This window comes from Rhipicephalus microplus, chromosome 6 (genome assembly GCF_043290135.1).
Source record: "Rhipicephalus microplus isolate Deutch F79 chromosome 6, USDA_Rmic, whole genome shotgun sequence".
Lineage (NCBI taxonomy): Eukaryota > Metazoa > Arthropoda > Arachnida > Ixodida > Ixodidae > Rhipicephalus > Rhipicephalus microplus.
Window position 1 is genome coordinate 49,931,331 of NC_134705.1, and position 27,657 is coordinate 49,958,987.

General features: G+C 42.8%; 2 protein-coding genes across 3 annotated transcripts; one reads left to right on the top strand and one right to left on the bottom strand.

Moving 5' to 3' along the window:
* The first annotated feature begins 8,871 nt into the window (after positions 1-8,871).
* Positions 8,872-12,285, top strand: LOC142765260 (uncharacterized). 2 transcript variants are annotated; one of them, XR_012884124.1, is made up of 2 exons: positions 8,872-9,247; positions 10,794-12,285. XR_012884124.1 is itself a non-coding variant. In XM_075865965.1 (2 exons), the coding sequence occupies exon 2, from the start codon at positions 10,761-10,763 to the stop codon at positions 11,718-11,720; it is 960 nt and encodes a 319-aa protein (XP_075722080.1). In that variant the 5' UTR covers positions 8,872-9,247; positions 10,268-10,760; the 3' UTR covers positions 11,721-12,285. The 2 variants fall into 2 exon arrangements, 1 of the variants encoding a protein (XP_075722080.1); XM_075865965.1 differs by having other exon boundaries at positions 10,268-12,285.
* Positions 12,286-22,207: 9,922 nt separating this feature from the next.
* On the bottom strand, positions 22,208-23,410 carry LOC142765844 (uncharacterized). The gene has a single exon (XM_075867648.1). The coding sequence runs from the start codon at positions 23,408-23,410 to the stop codon at positions 22,208-22,210; it is 1,203 nt and encodes a 400-aa protein (XP_075723763.1).
* Positions 23,411-27,657: the final 4,247 nt, after the last annotated feature.

Consider the following 27,657-nt stretch of genomic DNA (forward strand, 5'->3'; position numbering starts at 1 on the left):
GTTCAAGAGTTTTGCAGTAATCTTGCATACATCTGGGCAGACCCTGTAAATAAAATATACGCTATTGTTGCAGCATTAGCATGTCCGCACGTTTGAACAACGCTATCTCAGTTCCTTGGAAGAAGAGTGGTGCTGCTGTATATGTTTTATATATATATGCTGGTGTATATGTTTTTGGTGCTGCTGTATACAACAAGTTTTATTTTTGTAGAACTGCTTTCCTGGAGAATTGCAAAAGTGGTTTTTGTGATCCTGTCTCATCCTGAAAAGACAAAGATGACAATATTTATGTATTAACAAATTAACAAAACAGGAATTGCGATTGGAAAATGAACCTTTATTACATGTGGCTGATGAAGAGCAATGTGGCAAACACAAGAGTGCAACTGCAAACTATCCATCAATCAAGCATATGTAGCTGACACAATGTCAAGATAAGGTTCAAGCTCATAGGACATCGTAACTAAGATCGAGGTAGTAGACACCTTAGCGTGTCTAATGCAGTGCAGCTGCATGCATTCACTGCAGATTTTGTCCTTTGTATACAGTCTTTCAAGCTCTGAAATGTATTGGCAATTAGGCACGTTCTAGGAGATCATTCCTTTGTGTTCTTGTGTCGAAAGCCTGAATCCTGCGCAAAAGAGCCAAGAAATATTATTAGAAAAACGTAATAGTTAGGACGCCAAAGCCACATTTTCTTTACACTTCAAGACGCACACATTCATTAATATTTCTTGCGGTTATGAACAGACGTGGCTGTGTTATTCAGCTTTGACTATGTTGATACATGCTTCGCTCAGTCACTTGGTCAGCTGACCAGGAGTATGGTTATGTAATTTCATTATTTAATTGCACGAAACAGTGGTGTAGCCCGCAATATTTTTTCGTGATGGGGGGGGGGGGTTCAACCATATAAAAACAACCGTATAATGCATCTGCAGTATTTTAATTTTATACGTTTGCTATTTTATACGACACTCCGTGCATTGCTGCATACATGCACGTTTCACAGAGCACAAACCTGTGCTTGCTTCCCTAAAGCGGGGTTTTGTAGTTAAGTGGAATTGTGAGCTGCATAGACACTGTATATCGAAGCTATGTTTCACGCGTAGTAGAAACAACAGCACACTCATTGGGCCCAGTTGCATTGTGGTTTGTTTTGCTTTATAAACTGTCTCTAATAGTGTTCGGACCTAAGCAGGGTGGAGATAAAAAAAGGAAACACAAGAACTTATTTTATCGTTGATACAGACAATCACCTGACGAAGGTATGCTTCGCCGTATTTTCCGGCTAGGACGGCTAAGATTCAGCGTAGTGGAAGCCGCTCAGGAGTATGGTGAATGCAGCACGTCAAACGTTTGCTGTTACGTTTCCTCTTCGCTTGTTTGTCAAGGTTCCGTGCCACGCTTGAACTGATGTGGTGTGCGAGCTTCATCGGAGCACTTGAAAGCACTGGCCTTCGCAGTGACTCTTCGAGCACTCACACGACGAGTACACGCGAACCCGAAGGCAGGTAATCCACTGTCTCATGCACGGAACACAACAAATCGAGGTACTGGTGAGCACTCCTCTTGACACCACGGCCACTTTAACACCACAGTAGCCTCCGTTTGCGCTCCTTTTGACACCACTCTAGCCGTTGCCGAATCATTCGAAGACAGCTCCGTAGAAAACGCGTGCAGTCACTGTCGAAAGAACGCTGCTTTGGCAGCCCTATTGATCGAGAAACGCCGGCAGAGCGAGACGGGCTCCGCCATGGAGGCGATGTTGGCGCAGAAACTTCACTTGTGGGACACTTCAGAGTAGCTCGATCACTTCCTTGAGAATCTCGAGAAAAGGCTCGAGATTTTTTCAAGTGAAGGAAGCTTTTCAAGTGAAGGGTGGTTTGCCCTTCAAGTGAAGGGCAAACACAGCGACGCTGACAGTGAGTCTGCATAACTGTGTTTGGTAAGCAGGGACGTTTCCGATGAACTTCACGCCTTTTTACATTCGCAAACCAATAAAAAGGTATCTGGGTGTTCAACCAGCCGCAACTACAACTACTGAAAGACCGAATCTGTATTCAACAAACTAAGACGCCCTATTTGTGCCTGTTACGTCATTGGACAATCTGAGATACCTGAATCGGCAGACCAGTTTGAGGAAACTCGAATCTCTGGCCACAATCGACATGAAAGACGAATGTTCTGGTCATCCGCGTTGACATCTCTTCTTGCTCTGACCAGCATTAATGACTATCATGGCATAATGGTGCAAGCTTCCATTCCAGTTAACAATGACCTTGTGGTAAGTGTAATATACGATGTCGACATCCCCATTCCTCGTGGCGACCTTCCAATTCTCATCAAAGAAGTTAGCAGCCATGGAAACATCATCTAAGCCTAGCGTGTGGTGAACTTGCATTACGTGAACATTGTCTTGAAGCCTTACACGTTGGAATTCTACGCGTACGTGACAAATTTTCGTCACGTGTTTCACTCATTTGAACCAAGTGCTGATATCGTTGTAAAGTGGGTGTTGACGAGTTGGCAAAAACTAGGTCCCTAAAGTCCATATTGTGAACTTTGAGGTCACCGACTATTATAAATAAGGGACACGTGAACGGACGGGCAGACAGACGGCTGGCGCAGGTGATCATGTGTCAAATTGTCAGGTACTTAATATATGTACCCGTAAATTCAGCTTACAGAAACCTTTCTGATGTGCCGGTGTTCAGTTTAGGCTTGGTGGAGCGTGACGAATGCCAACAAAGCTCGGCCCTAAAGAGATTCGTCCTCTAAAATTGGTCATGCAGGCGGAGTTTGCAGGATTGCGTTGCTCTGCCCCGCCTGTGCACAACCATACAATGTGGAATCCAGCCAGCAACTGCCCCTAAATGTACCAAATACCGCGCATTACACGAAGCCGGATGAAGGGACTGTCCGTGAGAAAAAAAAAACGAACGGAACAGCTTAACATACAAAGAGGCTGTTGATATTGTGAGAAATAGACGAAGATGATCACGTTGGCGAAAAAGTTCTTAGACTACTCCTACCCGATTTGAACTGACGCCGAGATCTCCAACTCCGACAGACCACCAGACTTTTCTTAAGTGACAGCTACCACCATTGCCTTCCAGATCATACAAAAGACGAGGATGCTTTTAAGGAGGTGGTGGATGTCGCATGGCAGTAACTGCTACCACTCCGCACTTATAAAAGCTTATGCAGAATTCCCCACAGTGAACTTCATCATTCTCGAATGGTTGGCGCGGTAAAATACTACAAGTTCTCTTGTGGTAAATTCCTTATGACCGTGAGTTACACACACCTCAGCAGAACGACAACTTCGTCTGCTCAATGCGCACTGCAAAATCTCCATTCCTCGGAGCGTTTGTAGGCTTTTCTTTTAACATCTGAAATTCTGGCTTACTTTTGCAGTGCCGCCGAGGAATCGTTCCTAAATAATCTCGTTAGTGGCTACGTTTATATTTATGTGTGTGTGAACACCGATGTGTGTGCACGTATTACTTCTTTATTTTTTCCTCCTTGTTTCTCTTTTCTTTTTCCTCCCAGTGCGTGATTTAGCAAACGTGGTAAAACTTGCCTTTCTTGCTTTTGCTTTACCTGTTCCTAAATATTTATTTACCGACAACACCTATGTAAGCGATCTAAAGTCGAAAAACTAAGCACGCGTCACGTCCTTTGATGACTTCAGCGATCTCTACCGAGAATGGGGAAGGGGAGGGGGGCATGCACGAACCAATTTTAAACAGTGCAAAATTACACTTTTTCATTTGAGTAAAATGTTTTGAAGACTATTTGAACATTTACTAAATGGTGCAACTCCTCACTGAATAAACGCCACAATTAAGTGCGTGAAGGTACGCATAGATGTGATTCTTCTGTTTAGCAGAGATAATGAGATAAACAATATTTTCGACTGATAATTGTTTTGCCTGCGGTGATACAGCCATTCACTGGTGTTATCTTGTTTCGAGCGAGGGAAGTTTCAGCTTGTAACATCAATTAAAACCACAATGGCTCATTCAGCTCAGCAATAAAACGAGCTCCCTTAGAGGAATTATGCTTGTCTTTTATACTTTTTTACGGGTTCATTATGTGTTCCCGTTTTTCAGTCTGCCATGGCCTAAATAAATGAAGCAACAATAAAAGATCTTAAATTGTTAACAAGACTCGCCCTTGAAAGAAGAACGTACCTCAAAAGGGCACTTTGTCGTCTACTCGGTAGCTCATGGAGAATAGTCTCTTTTGTAGGAGAATTAAAATAAAAAACTCGGTGATCACTTGGTCGCTTTGTCAGCAGCTCTGCCTGTCGAGCTGCAAGTCTTTGTAGAAGTAGAACGCATGCGTTCTCAAAGAATTCAAGCCAGCTGCAGTTGGCTACTTTGGGCACTTTTTATTTTCTGAAGTGCGTTTATTCAGCCTAAGTACGGCGACCCGAGAGCACAGCAAAGCGAGTTTTCAGGCTACATTTTATCCAATGTTCGTGGCGCTCGCTTGATTTTCAAGAAGAAACGGGGTGTTCGTTTGCTTTTCAGTTGAACTATGTATCATTGTCATAAATGTGGCGGACTGCCAGAAAAGCTAAAACATCGTGGGCTTTTGAAAGAGTTCCTTGCCTTATCGTGTCTTGCGCAGTCCTCCATGCCATCTAATGCACATGGCAACGAGTAACAAAAAATATTGTATCAACGTACAATTACATTAGGGCAATATACTGTAGAGATACTGAATTCGGCTCTTAGAGTAACACTAGTCAGAAGATGCCTGTCAGTGAAAGGCACCTAATTGTTTTGTGCGCATGCTATTAAAACCGTTTTAATTCCTTAGTAACTGTAGTAATCGCAATATAATTACACAATATATTTACCTCGGCTAATTGCTCTTTCAAAGTCATTCATCTTTGGCAACGCATATTAGTAAAGAGTCAGCCAGGCAAGAGAAAAAAGCATTGCGTCTACAACGTGCCAGATTTTGGCTGGGCTGGCTGCATTAAACCGCCACACTGTTTGTATTTCCATGCATCCAAAAATGAACAGAACCCACGTACTTTAAAATGGATGATATGCGAAGGTTGATCATGAAAGGTGACTGCGTTGTAAGGTTTTCATTGAGGGAGACGTTATGAAGTGGCGCTAAAGAAATATTTAAATGTGCGCGCAGACATGCGGTAAACAGCCGCATTTGTTTTTATATCCAGTTGTTTACAGTTGCGTACCGATGCCACCAGCAACATGAGTATTCGATGCACCATAAGTGGTAATGTGATATCAAGCGCAGGTGCTCGCGGGGATGGTGGTCCTGGACACTAGTTCGTAAATCAACTTCAGCGGACGACGCCATGCTACAATTGACGTTAACACCTACGTGACGACTACATCATAAGAGTACATAAGTAATGTGTTTAAAATTAGATAGCCAGCCCAGTTCAAACTTTGATTCACGTTTAGCAAACATTAGGGTCTATTTCAAAAGTAGTTGAGACCTGGCGTGGCTCTGTGGTAGAGTAGCTGATTGCCACGCAGAATGTTGGGGTTCGTTTTCTGTTGAACACTGACATTTATTCTTTGGATTCAGCGGGTCAGCGCTGTCGATCCGGATTTTTTTTAACACTCACACGTTAAAACTACCCATGTGTGTTATCACCGTTCTTAGACATAAAATGTCAATCACATTTGGCACCATACCTGGACACCATTGGCTCATATATACTCGCCAACGGGTATGTGTCACTGTCTTTTGGAAAGTGTTTGACGATGTACGCGATGGGAATGTGACATTATTCATGTCATGACCAGCGAGTCGTATTTGTTCAACCATCTCACCATCCCATACTAATTTTGGCTTGCGCCTAGTTAAGGGGGTGATCATGAGAGCACACAGATGTATACAGCCAGATAAATGAATTAAAAAAGGACAATTCTTTTTACATTGATCCATCTATGCTCTATTTTGCTTGGGAAGAAAATTGTAGAAAATCGATGATCTGACAAAGGAAAATTATTATTTGGTACATAAAAGCAGTATATCAGTATATGCGTAAGTCTAACTGATTGTCGATATTCTTTTGACAGGAATTTTCTGTAGTGAGCACAACGCCGCACTCTTTTAGCTGCTGGGAAAGGGTAGTTGTAAGGAGAAACTGATGTGAGAATGTCATAGGTGATGCACAAGTGAGATGTTTTAATGATCATCTTTGAAGGAACATAATAAACAGCATACTTTATGAGTTGTTCAGTTGGGGGGGTCACCTTCTTCGGTAGCTCTTGTGCCGTGCTGTAGTCTGTACTTCAATAGAATGGATACTACGTTTCGCCTAGCAGTCTTGAAGGAGGTTTTATGTTAGTAAGTGTACTCATTACTTGCATAACTTGCTCCTGCTTACGTTTTACCTTTCAATAACTTAACGGGGGTTAATAAACGTCCTTATTACTAGGCTGTCACAGTTGGCCGATGTGACTACTTGAGTACTTGATGGGTTACCTAGCGTTAATACTGAAATCAGCCGTCGTAGGTCTCACTAGAATTGTGTAAGTGCTGTGAAAAATTTTGGGAAACAGTAAGTTTTGCCATTAGGTTCAGAAAAAAGTCCCGCTGTTTTTTTTTTCTATCACCTAAGACAACTCGAAGACGAAAGCCTTCTTTTTATCAATAGTTGGAATCGACCCCACCCCTCCCCAAAAATTTCTCACACGTGACATGGTTTCGAACTATTTCTTGATTGGCAGCGTCGCAACCATATGTATCTTACGTGGTTCCGGTGTCAGTGGATCCGAAATCGGCACACGTTTGTTGAAGTTACTATGCGGCGGCCTCACGTCGTCATTTGAGGTTACGTATGCTGACGTTAAGGTGACTTGTCGGCTCCATCGTCAAGACGTCATAGAGTTGGGTGACCTGAGAAGTCATGATGGCGTAATCACAGAACTTTTTTCGCATCACTTTTTAGAGGTGATACCGAAGCCATTTCTCACGTTATAGGAGTCATTTAAGACTCTCACATTAATGTGTCTTGGGCTTCATCATGACAAACTTTTATGAAAATAGCCTGTGCAAAAAATAAGTTCAAAGCACGAGTCCTTCGGCTCGTGTGCCGCTGATGTTGGCCTTGCGAACTGTGCTCCGTTACGCATAGGTGGTGTTTTGGTTTTGTTGTCAGCTAGACTCTCACTAGAGCAGCAGCATTTTTTTATGGTTCGTTCACGTCGCACGTAATTTACAGACAGCTCTCTGTGTTCTCTTCTCATGATAGTTCTTTGGATCACTGATTGCATCACAAGAGGTTAAGAAAAGTTAAAATTTAACATGTCTTCCATATGCCTGCAGTCATAGGGTTCAGCATCATACCCCCACGTTTGAAACATCACACACTGGGCTGAATGTCGTTGAAAGAGTTTGCGTGAAAGCAAAACCGTCTCTCTAAGCGAGTTTAGGCCCGTATTCACAAACGCTTCTTCGCTCAATGGCTCCCCTCGACTTGACGAAGTCAAGGTGGAGCGTGCTCCTTCACTAAAGGAGCCGATGCGTTTCATGAACAATACTCGACACTTCCTTCACCAAGGGAGGCCTTGGAAATGCTCCCTTCACTTGACTGAACTGCATTGGCCGAGAAAAGCACCTGATAACGAGAGTATTCCTAATTGTGGTTAAGAAATGCCTATTTCTCCGTAATAAATGAATGCTTTTCTTAGTTATTCTTTTTTTAAACTTGGCATTACAGCAAAATAAATGCGCTTAGAGTGGTAGCGTGGTTTCTGTAAGCCTTGAGCCGGTAGAGTTAGCGAAACATCTACTTAAAGTCTGGCAACAGCTACACCCAGGCAACAGATTTACAGCGTCTAGAAATGTACTGCCTAGCACGGAAGAAGGAGAGGTAGGAGAGAGCACGCCCAGCCGGCGCGCTACGTGAAAAGTGTGGAGGAAATGACATCATGGCGGCCATATTCACTGGGCACAATGGTGGCGTTGCTATGGTTACGTGTTGTGCAGTGGAGCTAGTTTAGCAGTGAGCGGCTGCGGCTGGAGGTGGCATGTGTGCCTCCTAAGGTCTCGTGCTGAGCCGTGGCGAACAATATTCGTGCACGGCGCCGCGTTTTTGGTTATGCAGTGTTCTCCTGACAGTTACTGTACTCTTCGCAACGTTTACAAATCCTTTTGTCAATCACGGGGTTTCAACAGCGCGTAGAACGAGTGCATATCCATGTGTCGTGCGGCGGATGACGCGGATGAAGCAATAAGTGTTCAGCGAAATTACGTTGGACACCATGACGAAGTGGAACGATGACGAACGCCTTGCAGGTCAGTGACGGTTGGGCAGCGCTCCTGCTTGTGACAACGGACGACGCTGTTGAGTCCAGTAAGACGCAATGAGGACCATTTGCACATACGTAGTTTTTTGGTTGTGTGTGTACAGTAAAACTTGCATGTGCGTATTAAAACACCTTTTCTGTTCCACTTCGTATACTCTCCCCTAGCATTGCATGTAATCTCACGTAACAACAACTGCGTTCAAGTGTCACTTGCACCGTGTTTAAAGGCACCTTGGTCGCAGAATGCTGACGCCGGTGAGTTTCACATGGAACACGGACACAATGACCGGACAACGCGTCGGCCACGTGGCAGAATGCAACCGTAGAAGGCGCACGACTGATCGCGTTGCCTGTACAGTTGCCGAATTTATGACTTGAAAACACTCGCCGCTGTCAGTGCATCTAGCACGCGTTCTCTTGTACTTGCTTCGTTGTCGGTTAGCTGTTACTCGCTGCTAATACTCGGACGAAATGATTTCGCTGAAGGTGTCACGCTGGCCCAGAGTGTTGAGCTCCGTTCCAATAATTTCGGATCGTCACGACACACACTCTAAAAAAAAGGGAGCGAGAAAGGAGAAACGGCCTTCGTTCCTCCTCGAGGCTGGCGAGTTTCTCCTTCTCGCAAACTTCACGCGTCGCGCCCTCTTGCGGCAAATAGAGATGGAGTAACTTTCCTGCCCCAGACGTCACTGTTTCTCCAGTTTCTCGTTCGCGTGCGTAAGCTGAGTTATGCATCGTGCATCGTGCAAGCTGTGCATCGTGATTTATTGATTTTATAAGCTGTGTGCAACTCCCTATCTTCTGCGGTTTCAAAAGGCGATCCTCTGCTGAGACACTGCTGTTGAGCGCCGTCATTTTTACGATTCAGCGAGCAACGCCTCTTCACGATCTGTGTGCGATGTTGACGCCGATCAAGACAGGTGATCGCAAAACAGGCAAGTTCATTTTCTGGTTGATAATCGGTACGCCCTTGCCTACTCCTGTCAGCAATATTCTGTTTTTTTTTAAGAGTGCATGTGGACAGCATTATATAACTTAAACGATCTAAGCTGCAAGCTACATTTGCCGGTTATGTTGTTTCTATACGTGGCTGCACGGTCAGATTTGATCGCATTCACGTCTGATAATACACCGCTGTCTTTGCGTACGTTATTCAAAATACCGGTGTTGCACGGTCGCTATGATCACGATCGAATTTAACTGTAGCAATTGGCTTTCTTACGCTAGCTGCGGAAGTGAGCCTATCACTGCTGAGAAATTGGATCCTGATCGGACTCATTAAGCAAAGTGACCGATAGTTTCGTTCAATCAATCTTGCCGAGTCACACAGACGTGTCTTACTGTGACAACTGTAGCAGGGGCGTTTTTTTTCCGGATGCAACGGGGGGGGGGGGGTGCTCTAAGCGTACTTTACGCACGTGCGTGAGTTTTTATTGTTGTTCTTATCATCACAGTGGCAACTTGGTTCATAAAGCGAAAGACTGCGAAGGCTACAGTGGTCTTTTTACAAGATGTCTTGCACACAATTAAGTTTTCGTGTGCATTGCATAACTTTCATTCTAATGCAGTTTTAAGTATGCAAACTGTGCCATGCAAAAATATGCCACTTTGTAGTATTGTTTTGTTGCAACATGCACGTGTATAAAAAAGGTTCTACAGCTGCTTATAGTCCAAAGTTTCTCATGTTAAAATTAACAACCGAGAACTGACCTCCAGTTTTTAGTTTTTAATTCTAACATTAGAAACTTTGCACTAAATGCGGTTGGAGAACTTATTTTGTTTCTATCAATTTTATTCATCCAGACAGATCTCTGTCCAATATGCTCACCTTCAAAGACACCATCCTGCACCATCCTTCGTTTGAAAATAGATATCATTTTGTCTATTTTCATTTTGTTGGATTGTTTTGCAATTGAACATGGCCTTTTGTAATGCTTTTCTTTTGTTTCTTCCAGGAAATGTCTTGGTTACAAGAGCACATCCACGTTTTGGAATGTGTACCATGAATGTTAAAGAAATACAGCAAATCAAATAGCACTTGCAGTGTTGTTTTTTGTTGTTGTTGTTATGCATCACACGTTAAAAGGATACATCACAGCCATCCATAAATGTCTTCTCGAAATTGATCCAAAGTGAAGCTGTCAATATGGCCACTCTCTGACGTGATGCATCTTTGCTCCAATAACTCACTAAATATATTTGTATAAATCAAGCAATATAATTCTTAGGGCTCGTTTCTCTTTATTTGACAAAATCTTAATGAAAACCAGCTGATAATAGAACCTAGAAAGGTATATGAGTTATTAATTGTACTGCTTTTGGGTGTGTTTTAATAAATTAGATATAGAAGGGAAAATAAAAAAAGTGGTTGAAAAGACAATTCGCTGCTGAGAGGACAAGTTGTCTTTTCATACACTATATCTTCTAGGGCACGGCAGCATCACTGGCATGACGGCTAATCCGTTTGTTTTCATCGTCCAGCTCGTCGCTACCCTTCTGCTAATACCGGCAGAGTGCGATGTACTGGGCTGGCAAGCTGCGATCAACGCCTTGCAACCGGCTGTCCTCCTGTCTGTCAACGTGTCAACCGCACATGCGCACCTGAGCGATATCTGGACTACGCCCCCTTCATCGACAGCAGTTGGTGCTCTGGCGGGCCTCGACGGAGGAGCGACGGCGCTACAAGCAATTCACTGGAGTATAAAGCCGGATCGCAACCATCCAGACGCCATAGGGCACGGCAGCATCACTGGCATGACGGCTAATCCGTTTGTTTTCATCGTCCAGCTCGTCGCTACCCTTCTGCTAATACCGGCAGAGTGCGATGTACTGGGCTGGCAAGCTGCGATCAACGCCTTGCAACCGGCTGTCCTCCTGGCTGTCAACGTGTCAACTGCACATGCGCACCTGAGCGATATCTGGACTACGCCCCCTTCATCGACAGCAGTTGGTGCTCTGGCGGGCCTCGACGGAGGAGCGACGGCGCTACAAGCAATTCACTGGAGTATAAAGCCGGATCGCAACCATCCAGACGCCATAGGGCACGGCAGCATCACTGGCATGACGGCTAATCCGTTTGTTTTCATCGTCCAGCTCGTCGCTACCCTTCTGCTAATACCGGCAGAGTGCGATGTACTGGGCTGGCAAGCTGCGATCAACGCCTTGCAACCGGCTGTCCTCCTGGCTGTCAACGTGTCAACTGCACATGCGCACCTGAGCGATATCTGGACTACGCCCCCTTCATCGACAGCAGTTGGTGCTCTGGCGGGCCTCGACGGAGGAGCGACGGCGCTACAAGCAATTCACTGGAGTATAAAGCCGGATCGCAACCATCCAGACGCCATAGGGCACGGCAGCATCACTGGCATGACGGCTAATCCGTTTGTTTTCATCGTCCAGGTGAGATAACATTACGGCAAATGCTTTCGCTCAAATAACCTTTGTCTAGTTGTGCTGCCGTGCCCAGGGCTGCTCTGCTTAATATTGACTGAAATGCTGTCTCATATTAAGAAATTACTGTTACTTTGTGGAGACGTTGAAACTAACCCCGGACCTGGACCAGACCTAACCCTCCTCCTTAAACAGATTCAACAAATTGCTGATGATGTCAAGGGAATTAAGAATGACCGGCTCACTGCCATAGAATCCACACTGGAAAAAGTAGCAGCTCTTGATGAGAAGGTTTCCTCATGTGTAACCGCGGTAAACAAATTACAGCAATCACTTTCTGCTATGGAAAACAGGCTAGATGACCTTGAAAACCGTTCGCGACGGTCTAATCTAATACTGTATGGAATTCCAGAGAACGGCAAAGAAAATGACACGGACCTTGCTGAAATGGTTAATGAAGATGTAATAAAGAAGGTACTCGAATTAGAACCCGTGGCTATCGAACGGATACATAGACTAGGAAGACCTTCTGCCAACAAAGCACGGCCGATAATACTAAAGCTTTTAGATTTCCGGGAAAAGACTACCATACTGAAGAATTGCTATAAATTAAAGGGATTAAAGATCGCGGTGGAAGATTTCACTCCCCGTGTACGCGACATCAGAAAGAAACTGTGGCAAGCACCTAAGGCAAGGAAACTAGAAGGTGACAAGATAAATCTTGTGTTTGACAAATTAAAAATCAACAACGAAGTGTTTGAATGGGACGATGATGTACACTGCATTCGGCCTGTTAAGCGCAACCCTCAGCAAAAAAAACGAAGAATCCCATGTGCGCGCGTTGCGACCACGCAACACTCAGTCACGCACCAAGTAAAGTTCGCAAACATAAACGTTCGCAGCATTCTTCTAAAGACAACCTGCCTAGAATCATTTTTACTCAGCACAGATCCCGACTTTGTCGCACTCACCGAAACGTGGCTGTCAAGTGACGTCAGGGACTTCGAAATAACGCCACCCAACTATGTAATCTTACGTAAAGACAGAGCTACACGGGGGGGAGGTGTGGCCATCCTAATAAGAAAAGATATCGCCTTCATGGCCCTCCCCGATGTCGATGGGGTGGAAGCAGTTTTTTGTAAAATGCACTTGACTGCCTGTCCAATGGTAATTGGTTGAGTTTATCGGAGCCCCTCGTCACACTCGGAAGCAAAGCATTCCCTGTATAAATACCGGCACATTCACGCTCTAGCATGTAGGCTTATACTTGTTGGCGATTTTAACCTCCCTGATATCGACTGGCTCACCATGAACCATCAATCATCTTCGTCTGACATTATTATTGATACTATGCTGACATTCAACCTCTCCCAAATTGTTAAAGAGCCCACTCGTGTACAAGGGTGTTCCTCAAATATACTTGACCTAGTTTTTATTAGTGACCACTTTCCTGCAGATGAGGCCATCATTGAGCTAACTGATGGTATATCAGATCACAAGATAGTATTGTGTTTGATTCCCTTGCATGAACGTAGCATGAATTCAAATTCAGTTTTGTCATTTCTTGATTTCAGCAGCGCTGATGACACTAGTGTACTGGACCACTTATCATACGAATTTAGCTCATTCGAGCAGCTTGCCGATAATCCGGATGTTGATATCGAAACGTTGTGGCAGAAATTTAAAGAAATTGTTTCGTATTGCGTCTCTCACTATATACCTTCTAAAACAAAGAAAGAAAGACAATTCAATCCATGGATAAACCGCGACATTATTCATGCTAAACGTAAAGTAAAGCGCCTAAGAAAGTCTTTCAAACAAACATCGAATCCCATAACTGGTAAAAACCTTGCGGGAGCCATCAGTTCAATGAAGTCTCAAATTAAAGCAGCTAAGAATCACTACTTTTCTTATACTCTACCTAATTTTCTTAATGATGCACCTCAAAAATTCTGGAACTACCTAAATCCAAAAAATAAAAAATATAGTACAATGTCTCCAGAAGAAAGTAGAGACCGAGCTAATCTGTTCAATAAATACTTCCACTCAGTTTTCACTACAGATAACGATATCCCACCGCCTCTAGAAATTCATGAAGTAAACCCCATTGAACCTCTCCGTATAAACGAAGCAGGTATATTTGACCTTTCGCTAAAAACGAAGATCAAGAAACAACCAGGGCCTGATAATATACCTAATGAGTTCCTCACACGTTACACCGAATGGGTAACTAAATATCTGTTTATTATATTTAACATGTCCCTAACAAAATCTTCACTGCCCAATGACTGGAAAATAGCACAGGTCATACCAATTCTCAAATCGGGTAGTGAAGCTGACGTCGCTAATTATCGCCCGATATCCTTAACAAGCACAATCTGTAAAATATTTGAGCATATTATTCTTAAACATATAACTACTTACCTTGAAAACGAGAACATTTTGACACCATCTCAGCACGGGTTTCGTAAAGGTCTTTCCACCGTTACGCAGCTTACCGAATTAATACATGAATTGTCATCGGCCATTGACCATCAAAAGCAGATCGACCTCATCTCACTCGACTTTTCTAAAGCATTTGACCGGGTTTCGCATCAAAAGCTCATGGAAAAATTGCAGGTGACAATAGGTAAAGGACCAATCACAAACTGGATTAGAGCATATCTAACCAAGCGGACGCAGTTTGTGAAAATAGACCAACAAACATCGGAACTAACGGAAGTTACCCCAGGTGTACCACAGGGCGGCGTCCTAGCTCCTATTCTATTTCTGATTTTTATCAACGATTTGCCTCAATCCATCGGGACGAACATAAAGCTTTTCGCAGACGATTGTATTATTTACAAAGAAATTAACTCACCTTCAGATCATATGGTCCTCAGCAATGCTCTATTATCAGTGTCAGATTGGTGTACGAAATGGCAGATGACATTAAACGTAAAAAAATCAGCCTTGTTAAGAATAACCCGTAGACAAAACATTTCAAATTTTGCCTACACTATTGGCGGCACGCAACTAACTTCCCTGAAACAGCATAAGTATCTTGGACTAGTCATTTCTAGTGACCTTAGATGGGAGGCACATGTTAATTACGTTACATCCTCAGCCTTAAAAAGATTATTTTTTCTTAAAAGACGACTACAATCCGCACCACCTCAAACAAAACTCTTAGCCTATAAAACCTTCATTCGACCTACAATAGAATACGCTAACTTAGTCTGGTTCCCGGCCACAAATAACTTAATTAAAAAGCTAGAAAGTGTACAAAGAAAGGCGGTTAGATTTATTTACAACAAATACAGTCTGCTCGATTCACCTACTGAATTAATCGCAAAAGCTGGGTTATTAACATTGCGAAATCGCGCTCAACTCTCACGTTTAAAAATGCTCTTCCAACTCATTCATAAACAGCTAAACATCGACAGCTCTAGGTTCATATCAATTTTGGAAACTAGACAGTCACGCCATAAACATCCATTAACTTTACAGAAATACCGTTTCAACAGCAACTGCTTCAGGTATTCTTTCTTCCCACAGTCAATTAGAGAATGGAATAGATTACCCGGCTGTATAATTAATAGTAAAGATTTGAATACATTTTTGATGTTGCCTAATAATCATATTCGTGCCACCCATAGTTAAATTGATGGTTTCTTTTTTTTTTTGCTCAATTCTTGAGTGCCTTTTGATCATGATAAGTATATCAGTGTCGTACGCATGGAAAAGTCTTTCATGTTTATTAGTGATATTTCTTGCATGTTATTATTAACCGTCTATTATGTACCAAATCTGTGTTCTAAATGTTTTTCACCACATTGTTTATGCTCCCATATAATCCATGTAATATCGTATAAGATCTGTAGTCATACATTTTCACTTTTTCAATGTAAGTGTATCTATAGTATCTTTTTGGTTGCCCTCCTGCAATAGTCCCCATTGGGACTGGCAGTATGTATAAATAAATAAATAAATAAAGGTTTTCATTAAGGTTGTGTCAGATATTCATAACATGCACATGTCAAAAGAACAGCCATAATCATGCGCAGGGGTCTCAATAAGGGTGAGCTATGTTTCACTGCAGTGCAATCAAGGTTGCCGATCATCCCGGGTTTTTCTGGACTGTCTTCACTTTTTATGTATTGTCCAGAGCTCTCGTACACCGGGCGCGTCATCCAACAGAGCACCACCCCTCGCAACCTGACGCGGCTGAGCGAGAGACGGTCTCCTCGTTTTGCGACAATGCGAGGGATAGAATGGTTACCTTTGGAGAAATCCTAATGTATGTATTACCACAAGGCCAGACTTAAATACCCACCACCAGACAAGTGCCTTAGTAAGCAGCAGTCCACTACCTGGCGTCTATTACAGACATGCACTTTCCCCTGTCCGTCACTGTACAGCCATATTTACCCCGCTGTTCACACGCCACAATGCAAAGCGTGTGGTGTGCCTAACGCTGAGCTCGACCATATTATATGGGCCTGCCCCACTGCTACTCACTCAGTTAAACACAGCACGAACTCTATATTCACAATCACCACGGCCGAGCAGTGGGAGGCTTTGCTGTTCAGCACGTGCCCGGAGGACCAGCTATAGAGCTGGGCTGTCCGGCTGGCTAAAGACGCTGCCAGGATCCAAGGTCTGGCCGCTGCTGAGAAAGGGAGTTATAGAGCAGCCGTCTCCCGGCACCCCGTCACCTTTAACCCCAGCAGGGACACTTCAATAAAGTTTCTTCTCTCTCTCTCTCTGCCTAATTTGAACAAGGTTATAGTTTGAATTAATGAGATTTTACTGCACTGCTGAATTGATCCATTAGAGACACTGATGTAAGACTGACTGCCATAAGGAACACCAGCGTGCCCAAATCAAAATAAGTGTTAATAGGAAAATGCATGCTTTGTACACTGCTCATATGAGACAGCTAATATAAGAGAATTACTACCCAACGCATGTATCGTATAAAGGGGTTCGATTGTAAATTTTTTTTGTTTAGGGTAAAAGGCATGATCCATTGAACAGAAAACATTCAAATTGAAAAGATGTAAGTGTTCATTCAATCTACCATTTTGTTTTTAGAATGATCCCTGCAATTGTAAGGTGGGAAATTTCTTTGAATAACAAACGTTTTCCCACTGTTTGTTTTTAATGTTTCAGTTATTCTTTGTGAAAAACGTATTACGCATCTGTTGAGAGTACGACGAAAATACCCCAAGGAACAAAGCAATAAAAGTAGGCATACAAAGGTTCTATTTATGATATTCACTCGCAAAAAGATGTACACAATATGGCACATAACAGGAAAGCTGAGCTAGTTACTAAGTAATTACTCTAAAAGACAGAGAATGCGAACATGGACACAAGAAGAAAGTGTAGACATTTGTGCGGTGTCTACACATCTTTCGTGTGTCCTTGACTGGACCTTTTAGAATGAATATGGCAATTTTATCATGATGCATACGCCGCGTCTGAAGAGATTCCGATTATTTTCTAACAGAGTGCTGTATTTGATTTTGTTGTCAATACTCGCGCGGGATGTTGAACTGAACCCAGGTCCTGCTAAGACACCGGAGATGGAAGTGCTGAAATGTTTGCAGAGTGAGCAGGAAACTTTAATTTCAAAATTAAACGTCATTGAATCCAGGTTCGAAAAAAATGAGAACATACTGATGGGAGTAAAAGATAATCTTGGCCAAACTCAGAACCAGACAAGGGACATCAGCAAGATTGTAACGGAACAGGCAGCTATAATACGGCAACTCATGCAACAGGTGAAAGATCTGCAAAAGAAAACAAATGACCTCGAAAACAGAAGTCGCCGGAAAAATCTTGTTTTCTATGGCGTTGATGATAAAACCTCAGAATCCTGGGATGAATCCAAAGCTATAATAAAGAATATTTGCAAAACGAGCCTTGGAATGGAACTCGAATCTGTGGAAAGGGCACATCGCTTAGGACGCTATAATAAGAATAAGAAGAGGCCAATTATTGTTAAATTCTCATTGTACAAAGAGCGTCAGGCAGTGCTTCTCAATGCCAAAAGATTCAAGAATTCCCAGTACAACGTTAGCAAAGATTACTCTCATGAGACAAGAAGTATCAGGAATAAGCTGTGGGAATATGCTAAGACAAAAAGAGAGGATAAGAACAATAAAGTGAAGCTGAATTTCGACAAACTGATTATTAACGGCAGGGCCTTCAGGTGGGATGACGAAAAAGAAGAGGTCGTCCCAGTACGCAGGCAATGACAAACTAGAAAAAAGGAGAAATACCGATGTCAAGAACTTGTTGCCGTCATCGTGAACTGCCGAAGCGGAGTTAACAAAGTTGCCGAGCTCTTGGGCTTAATTGAGAGTGTTAACACAGATATAGTCCTTGGTACAGAATCTTGGCTAAAGCCCTCGATTGCTGATAGTGAGGTGTTTCTGCAAAATTACGTTGTCTATCGCAACGATAGGCTCACAGCAGGTGGTGGCATTTTTTTACTTGTTTGTTCTTGCTTACAGTCATTTGAAGTTGATTATAAGTGCGACGCACTGGAGTCTGTATGCTGCAAGATAATACTGCCTGATAACTTCGCGTTTGTGGTCGGAGTGGTTTATCGCTCGCCGAGCTCAGATAGTAGCATAATAAAAACATTAGATGAAATTCTTTCTGAAGCGTCAGCCCAGACAATACTCCTAGGGGGGGATTTTAATCTGCCTGGCTTATCCTGGGGTAATGGTTCCTGTATAAGTATAAGCGGGCGCATGAACCTTGCGATGAAAAATATCGTCAACACGTTTGGTTTGACGCAGTACGTTACCACCCCTACTCGCAATGACGCTGTGTTATACTTGTTGTTTTGTAACTCGCCAAATTTCGTAAATGACGTGACTGTGATTCCAGGAATTAGTGATCATCTTGCTGTTGTTGCTTGTATCCGAAAGAAAAAAAGTGTGTGCGAAGTTACCTACGAGTAGAAGGATCTACTTTTATGACAAGGGTGACTACGATGCAATTTCTGAAAAACTTCGTAATTCGTTCCCTGTTTTCGAATGTCTTTTTGAGGAGGGCAATGTGCATGATATGTGGGACAAATTTAAGAATATACTTTCCGAGTTAACAAATAGACATATCCCCAGTGTTCATTCATCACGGCTAAAAAAGCACAAACAAGCATGGGTAACAGCACATATATTAAAACTTATCAACAAAAGGAAGAGGGCATTAGGCGCATTCAAGAAAAGCAAATCAGTTGTTCACTTTGAAAAACTGAAGTCGATTACCTACGAATATAAGCTAAAGATAGAAAAAGCTAAAGATGATTACTTCACTGAGCTGAGCAACAAAATGAAATCAAATCCTAAAATGTCTTGGAAGTACTTGAAACATTGTGGCTCAGATTCCTTTAGAATACAGGAGTTAAATTAAAATGGCACGGTAATTACGAATGACGAGGATAAGGCTGCATGCCTAAACAACTTTTTCCACTCGGTATTTTTACCCAAACACAGCTGTAATTATCATCAAACTATTATGAGCATTTCGCCTATGCTTCCTGTCGAGCTTAGTGTTAATGGAATTGAAAAACTATTGAAGGACGTTGATGAGAGTAAATCTAGTGGTCCAGATGGAATTTCTCCGCGTGTACTCAAGCGTTGTGCGGGGCCAATTTCTATGTATCTTTATGCAATTTTTGAAAGATCTTTAGCGACAGGTACCTTACCACATGACTGGAAAATTGCGCACGTGGTACCGATACATAAAGGTGGGTCCAAAAAAGACAATGGTAATTATAGACCAATATCGCTTACGTCTATCCCGTGTAAAATCCTCGAACACATTTGATACAAAAAAATAATAACTCATTTAAACAAGCATAAGGTACTAATCAACGAGCAGCATGGATTTCGCAGAGGGCTGTCTTGCACAACACAATTAGTCGAATTTTATCATGATGTAGTATCAGGCGTAGATACTGTAGGACAGGTTGACGGTGTGTTCTTGGATTTTCAGAAAGCGTTTGACACGGTGTCACATTCACTCTTACTGTTTAAGCTTATCACCCTGAACATTGATGAGACTGTTTTTAAGTGGATCGAATGTTACCTTTCCCAAAGAACACAAACCGTAGTACTGAATGGAAAATGCTCCGAATACGCCGATGTTACCTCAGGGGTCCCACAGGGCTCCGTCCTGGGTCTGCTATTGCTTTTTAATTTATGTTAATTATATCTCTGCAGGAATTTTATCTTCTATACGGTTGTTTGTGGATGACTGTGTTGTGTACAGAAAAAGTTTTGATCACAATGATGTACTAGAACTTCAGAAAGACTTATTGCTCATTTAGAGCTGGTGTACCAAATGGAAAATGAATTCGAATATAACAAAGTGTGTACATATTTTATTTACCAAAAAGATGAAACCATTTCAGTCACAGTACCATCTGAACAATGTACAGTTGAAACAAGAGAGTACATTTAAGTACCTAGGTATAATACTATCATCTGAATGTTTATGGAGGCCTCAGGTTGACACTCTCATAGCCAAAGCTGGTAAGGCCTTAAATTTCATTCAAAGAAACCTGTGATATTCGCATGTGAATTTAAAACGTATGGCATACACTACTTGTATCAGACCTATCTTAGAATACGGTTGTGTCGTGTGGGACCCCGTCGAGGTAACCTTCATTGCTGCTCTGGAACAATTACAAAATCGTGCTGCCAGGTTCGTCTTGGGACGGTACAGAAGGGGGGAGAGCTGCACTGCAATGAAGGCTGAGCTAGGACGGGAGTGTCTTTCTGACCGCCGCCAGAAGCAGAGATTAAAATTTCTTTACTGCATTTACTACAATAAAACTGGAATTAATAGAGAAATTACCTACACAACCCTCATTACACTTCAAAACGTTTTGATCATAGTTGCAAAATTCGGGAATACTCAGCTAAAACAATATGTATGCCAATTCATTTTTTCCTAGAACGATTAAACAGTGGAACAGGCTAACTGAAATGCAAGTACATAGTGGGAACGAAGATATATTTTATTCACTGCTGTAAACCAGTGTTGTAACCTGAACGAAGATGTATTGATGTGTGAACAAAATTCTACTATAAGTGTGAACGAAAATGTATTTCAGTTATTTATGTGTGAACAAAGTTGTATTGTGTGTGTGAACGGAGATGTACGTCATTTATTGATGTAACCCCCCTGCTATAACGCCTTCGGGTGCTGCGGGGTATCTGATGAATAAAGAATAAAGAAAAAATGTCAGCAGGACTGGTGAAATCAGCCTTGTTAAAGCTATTCTAAAAAGTACTGCAATGTGTCACAACCTCACAAACTTCACAACTCGAGTAAACATCAAGTGGGTAGAAATCCTGTATGTCACCCAGAATAATTAGTCCAAAGTCATCAAGTACTTTGACATTTTAAGAGGATCTTTGTTCACTGCATTCCAGGGTTTTCAGGGGCTTTCATATGAGCACTAATAAATAAATGACAAGGACTCTTTCAATTTGCATGAACCAGCTGTGATGTGTGATTGAGCATGCTGTGTACAAAACTGTCAACTCTGGGGTAATTTCTTCAGTCACTTTCTGAAGAGCTGACTGCTGCTCCTCTGGAAGATCTCCTACACTGAGCTGCTGAACTCCAGTTGTCGTAAGATCCGAGTTCAACATGGAGCTCTACATTGGCTTTGCAGTACACGATGGTTTATATGTGGCTGTACAATGCATGCAGTGCTTTTATAGATTATGAACAAGCTTAAGTTACCACATAAAAAAAGCTTGTCATTTTGTACTAGCTAATAAAGTGGTGAATTACTGTACAAAAACAAAATCTATAGCCAATATACTATCACCTCACAAAAGCACACTTAAGATCATGGAAGCTGGCAGGATTTTGTGGGGTGCAAACTTCTGCTGCATTGCAGCAGAGGGAGGGAAAAATTGGTGGTGTATTTTGGGTGAGGGGTAAGTGTGTGGCTTGAAGGGGGCAAGTGCGCCTTTCGCAGCCCCCTGACAGTGCCTATGCTTATCAATAAACATGAAAGAAAACAGTTAACCTAAAAGCCGTTAGTAGAGACTGACAACCAAGCATAGTGTCACATGTACAATAATGACAAATTTCTGCATATAGAATCTTCATATTTGAATTGCAAAAACACAGCTTAACGAACCTGTTGAAAGAATGCCTCACACCTAATGATAATCTACACTGAAGTTTGCATCAGTGCAGTTATTAGCTAGCAAGGTGTGAAGACACTGAAGTACTGTACTCCTAACTGTGCATTGTAGCTTCTGTTGCATGACACTTTTTAGTTGTTACTCTGTCAGAATCGTTGGCACTTGGTTACAGCGTAACAAAGATGTGTGAGTGAACAAGAAGAAAAAATAGGCACAATATAATATATAATAGAAAAAATAGGCAGAAAAATAGTAAGTTAACTCGTAAGCCAAAAATATGCAGGCAACCTTGGCCCCTATCCGTGAAGCTTGTAAAATAAGTTTGCCAAAGCTAGTCTAGAGAACAGCATAGTGCGTCACAACTTCACAAAATCCATGGCTGGAATAAAGGTCAAGCGGGTAGAAACCCTGTTTGTGATCGGGAATTATTACAACTAAGGCGGCAGATGGCTTGACAATGTAAGAGGATCTGTGTTCACTACATTGCAGAGTTTCAAGGGGCTTGCATAGGAGCACTAATGAACCGCTAACAACAAGGACTCTTTTAATTTGCATGAACTGCGGCTCAACATCCTGCACACTGTGGACAAACGTGTCACCTGTGCGATAACAGTAACCACTGACGCTAGCGGTTGTAGCTGTGGAGATGAACTCCTCTTCAGACACTTTACGAAGAGCCAACTGCTGTTGTTCTGGAAGATCTCCTAGATTAAGCTGCTTTGCTCCAGTTGTTTCAAGATCCGAGTTCAACATGTTGCCCGACAGCTCATATGCCTGAAGAAGCTGGTGACGTGTTGCAAGTGTAAGACAGATGTTCTTGAAGTTCTTCGTCTTGGATGCAATGCTCTTAAAATAAGAATGTTTAGCCTCAAATCGCATGCCCCAGTAGCGGCGCGGTGGGCCATACTTGAGAATATACTTTGGATAGTGTAGCAAGAAGTGCAGTTTTGGTGTCACTGCTGCATTTGGGTACTGCACTGTATACAGCTCGAGAAACTCCTCCACCTTCACCTGTAGATATGGCACACAGCTCCTTGGGATTTTCTCTGCCAAAATAATGTCAGCAATGTGTCTGTATGCCAAGTACACCTCCCAGTGAGAATTGCCTTCAGGAAGAACTTCAGCATATATCTGGGGAAGCAGACGAAACAAGCACCATTTCTGGCTAGCTGATCCCCTCATGGAGGCTTTGCCATTAAGAAATGCAATCGTAACGGCAAGAGGTGTGGCCTTTTTGTCATGAAAGCCATACTTGAATGATGATATCCTTTCAAGATCCTGTTTACGGATCACTCGGTCACCAACTAAGCTACCCAGAACATGTCGAATGACACACTCCATACCGCCTTCGAGTATATCATGCATGGCATCGGGAGGAAGTTGTTCTGTGATGTCAAAGTTCTCAAGAGTTTGCAGTGGTGAAGCACTTGCGATGCCGTATATGGGCCCATTCACAGTTGGGTCAAGTGCAAATGCTTCTAGATGGCTCTTGTATGTTTCACTTGTTCTTTCGACGCAGTCATCCAATCTGTGCAGCATTCACAGTTGTTTGTGCGATGCTAAGCAGTAACGGCAGACTCTGCCTCTGCTAAAGCTGCACTGAAGGCCTGCTAGCGGTGCATTGAAAGGTTGTCTCCAATGAAAGCCACAATTGCAACATTAAAGTGCAGATTCCCAGAATGCACTCCATTTTGTTGTATCAAATTTAAGTCTTGCAAGAGTGGCTGCAGCACCTTTTCCATGCCATGTCGTAACACGACGCGGTATTCCACAGCCAGAAGCAGGTGAATTGAGCAGAGTTTTGAGCGGTGTCGGGGATGCAGATTCAAAACAGAGAAGTAGACAGCTAAAATTTTGTGCCGTCCAGCTGCAGCACCAAGTGGATTTACAAGCTCCAGTTCATCAGTATACAACAGCAGAAATATCGTGTCGTTACTGCTGTCGCGAGTAAGGTGGCCGTACCTGCTGAATGCATCACCATCGGTGAAGTCGCACAACAGTTCTCGAGGCTTCGCAGTAGGCGGTGAAATGCATTCCAACAAGTCTTCAGATTTCAGGAAGTTCACAAGCAGCTTTGAGATAGGAACGTAGCATTCGATGTCTCTGTAATTGGCAGTCTGCAGTGGAACTTGATTAACCTCGGTGTAATTAAAGTGTTCTGATATATACTTTTTTCTCATGTGGGTGCTTTCCAAATCAGAAAACATGTTGCTCACTATATCAGTAGCATGCAGCTGACGCACCACATTTTCCGCTGCGCCTGGTACCACACTTCCTTCCATAAGGAGCTTCACTGTACTTTGCATCAAACCATCAATGACATCTTGTATCAGAGATTTCACGATGCAAAAAATTTCATCAGTGGTGCTGGATGCCAGTTTTAGCTTTTCAGTTATTTTGACATAGAACATTGCCAGCTGTTTCTTGATTTTGGTGATGAAACAAATGTTTGAGGCAGCATCATGACTGTGTGCCTCTGACAAGTTTGTAACAATGGGAATAGAAATATCTTCAGCTTGTTCGCTTGAGTCGCAGTCAGGTGCAAGTTCGTTGACTATAATGCCAGCAGCATTTCTGTGCGCTCGATACACGTGTTTCTTGTAGGCGAAGTAACGCCGAAATGATGCCGCACAGCCGTCTATCCACACAACACGTGAAAATCTGGCTCGATGCTGTGGACTCTCATGTGGTTAACGACCCGTTTGACGGAAGTTCCCCAGAATGTGCACCTTGGGCACGGCGTGACTGGCATTGTGATTTCTTTTTTCTGCTCAACTCGGATCACGCTGCAAATCGCATATAGTTACAGTGCACTCAGCATCAATACAGCTCTTCAGGTATAGCTCGCTATATACATACACTTTGAGTAGCAGAGCAGTTCACGTGTGCTGATGACGCGAACGGCACACAAACCAGCCGAAATAACAGCACGAATCTGTTACCGGCGCGCAGAAACTCGCAACAGTAACCAGAAAATTGCACTCGCCCTCGACGTACAGCAAGTCGATATGTTTTTCGGCTGTTGTCGTGATGACGTGCATACACTTTTATTTCGTCGTGATCGATGACCGTCGAGTGTATTCGTGCCAGCGAGCTGACGCAATCGTTGAGCGAAGATGGGTGCAGTAACGGCAACAACTAAGGTGGCTGTGACAGCCGATTTGCTGGGACAAGCGCGTCACTCATGACAGTCAGCTGACCGCATAATACTGCTCCGGCTGCAGTTTCGGATTGCCACAATCAATGAAGTATGTGTGTCATATGTTCCACTTGCGGCGCACGAGCAGCAAAGCGATCGACGTCCCACACTGAAAACAGGGACAGCACACACAGCCACAGATGTACCAGCTCCAAACTGTGAACGAAACACAGGCACACAATAGTAATCGTGAAACTCTCGACGCGCAGCAAGTTGGTATGTTTGTTTGCTGTTATCGTGATGTCAGTTTCACTTTGTCGTGATCGATGACCGCTGAACTGACTGAATCGTTGACCGGAGATTTGCACAGTGACGGAAGCTATTAAGGCGGCAGTAACCGTTAATTTGTCGAAAAAAAAAACGAATCCCTAATGGCAGTCAGCTGATCGACGTTGCTTTCCAGCTGATCGTGTATGGCTGTTTCGGTTGCAGTTTCGCATTCCTGCTATTGCTGCCATTGCCGCAATGAGCTCGTAAATAATGCACTACAGCGAAAAAAATAAAAACTGCGTTACAGTTATAAATATACAAGGACCAAAAAATTTCTCTCTGGATTTTACAAATTTCCTGACTTAACAAATAATATTGAGAACTAATATTGTGTCTAATTGTGTCTAATAAAAAATATGAGCCCTTAAATTTCTGCTTTCCTAGTTAATTCAATAATTCAAGCACGGTCAGCACTTCCACGTCTAGTTATAGGTGTAAGTTAACATAATCAATTGAATAATAATAATTTTTAATTATTTCATGTATAGCATTGTTATTCATACAAACATGAAAATAAGCCAGTATTAATTTTTCAAAGTGGTAACTCTTCTGCGTGCAATCACCTGCCCCACCACTTCTCCCAATATATAAAAAAATGGTTTCGGTACAGGATTGTTTTTTCAGACCTTAAGACCAAGGAGAATCGCATTACTAGCTGCCTTCCTTTGCCTTAATTGTGCAAAATCATCAATGTGCTCCCAGTCTTGTACGGTAATCTTACAGCCCATTGGTTTCTCTCACTGAAATCTCATTAGCTTAGCAAAATCTGTGCAACACTCTGGTAAGGTATTATTGCCCAATCAGATATAGTTTTAGCTGTACGCGTGGGCATGCGCCCAGGGGGAGGGGGCGGTTCAGAAGTGGGGGGGGTGCCCACTCCCTTGTCACGCAAAAGGGGGGATGCAAAAGTCAACACCATATGTTTACGTAGTAGGGTAGTAGGGACGGGGGCGCTGCGACTCAGTGGGGGGTGCAAAGTCAGCCTCATACATTGACATAATAGGGGGAGGGACGCTGCGACGAACTTTCGCCCCCGTTCTCCATGAATGAAAACCTTACGCACGCCTATAGCTGTGCGTCTATTTGTTCTTACAGGTGTGCCCTTCATTTCTAGGTAACACAATTTTGCGATCACTTTCGCAACTCTCTCAATTAACAATGACGAAGCACAGTCGAAGTAGCACAGTACCGCTTTTCAAGCACCTTCTGCGCGCCGCAAGTCGTTCGATAAATGATCGGCACTGCTGGCGGATGATATTACATCGCTTTTTATGCCTAGCCAGCGCTCTGAATCGATCTGCAACACTCGACGTAGCGAGTTGCGGGCGACTATTTGCAGCTTGGATTCACGCGAGGTACGTGGGAGTGAGTCATTTTCACTCACGATAACGACCTGACGCATAGCGGCCAAATAAAACCATGAATGTACGCATATAGATGCTTTTATTGTAACGCTTTGATGTGTGCTCATGTCGTTAGTTCTGTGCATATCTCAAAGTACGCACATTAACTCGATACACTAGATAGTTTATCCTCAAATAAAGCGCTCACCCATCGGTTGCGTGAACATGATGTAACAGCTCCGTAATTACACCATGTAGTAGAAATCACTTTTTAATTAAAAAGTATGTGCCGCTTGCAGAATAATGGCAGAAGTGATATCAACTTACCCTTAACATATTCATTAAACAAGAATAATAGACACAAAACATGCGCCCCACCGGCACCTTTATGGCAGCCGTAATTCCTGCCTATATAAACCGGAACGCTTCGAGTACTTATATAGCGCGTTGGTGGCTGTGCTTGGCTGTTCGATGTATTTATGTTGTATACGTGTGCGATGTTGTATTATCGTGTTGTAATAATGTGTATTAACGTGTATGCAACTTCTATTGAGTGTTGAACTTTGTGTATTCACATGTATGAAACTATCACTGAGTGTGGTTGGTTGTGTGTGGTACATATATACAACAGGTCGAGTAAACTGCTGTCAACATTATAAGACGCAAAATAACACCCAACTCTGTTGCATGTAATCTTTGTTAAATAATCATTCTCTGTAACCTTATTCCTTTTTTTGCATCGTGAATTTTTTTTAGTATCAATATTTTCCTCTAGGTGGCGCGAGTTACCACATTACTTCATGGCTGTGGTGGTGATGTTATACTGTGAAACATCCATCTAGTGAATTACTCCTTTCAGTAATGTAACTTTTCTCCAGGTGGCGCTAGCTACTTTCAATTTCAAGGGTATAGTGCTATCAGAAATCCACATTGTATACATAACGACGTACATTTATCTATGTAGTCACCCATAC

Bases quoted from the DNA above. Each gene is read 5' to 3' on its own strand.
- LOC142765844 (XM_075867648.1), bottom strand. From the start codon at position 23,410: ATGCTGCACAGATTGGATGACTGCGTCGAAAGAACAAGTGAAACATAC.
- LOC142765260 (XM_075865965.1), top strand. From the start codon at position 10,761: ATGACGGCTAATCCGTTTGTTTTCATCGTCCAGCTCGTCGCTACCCTT.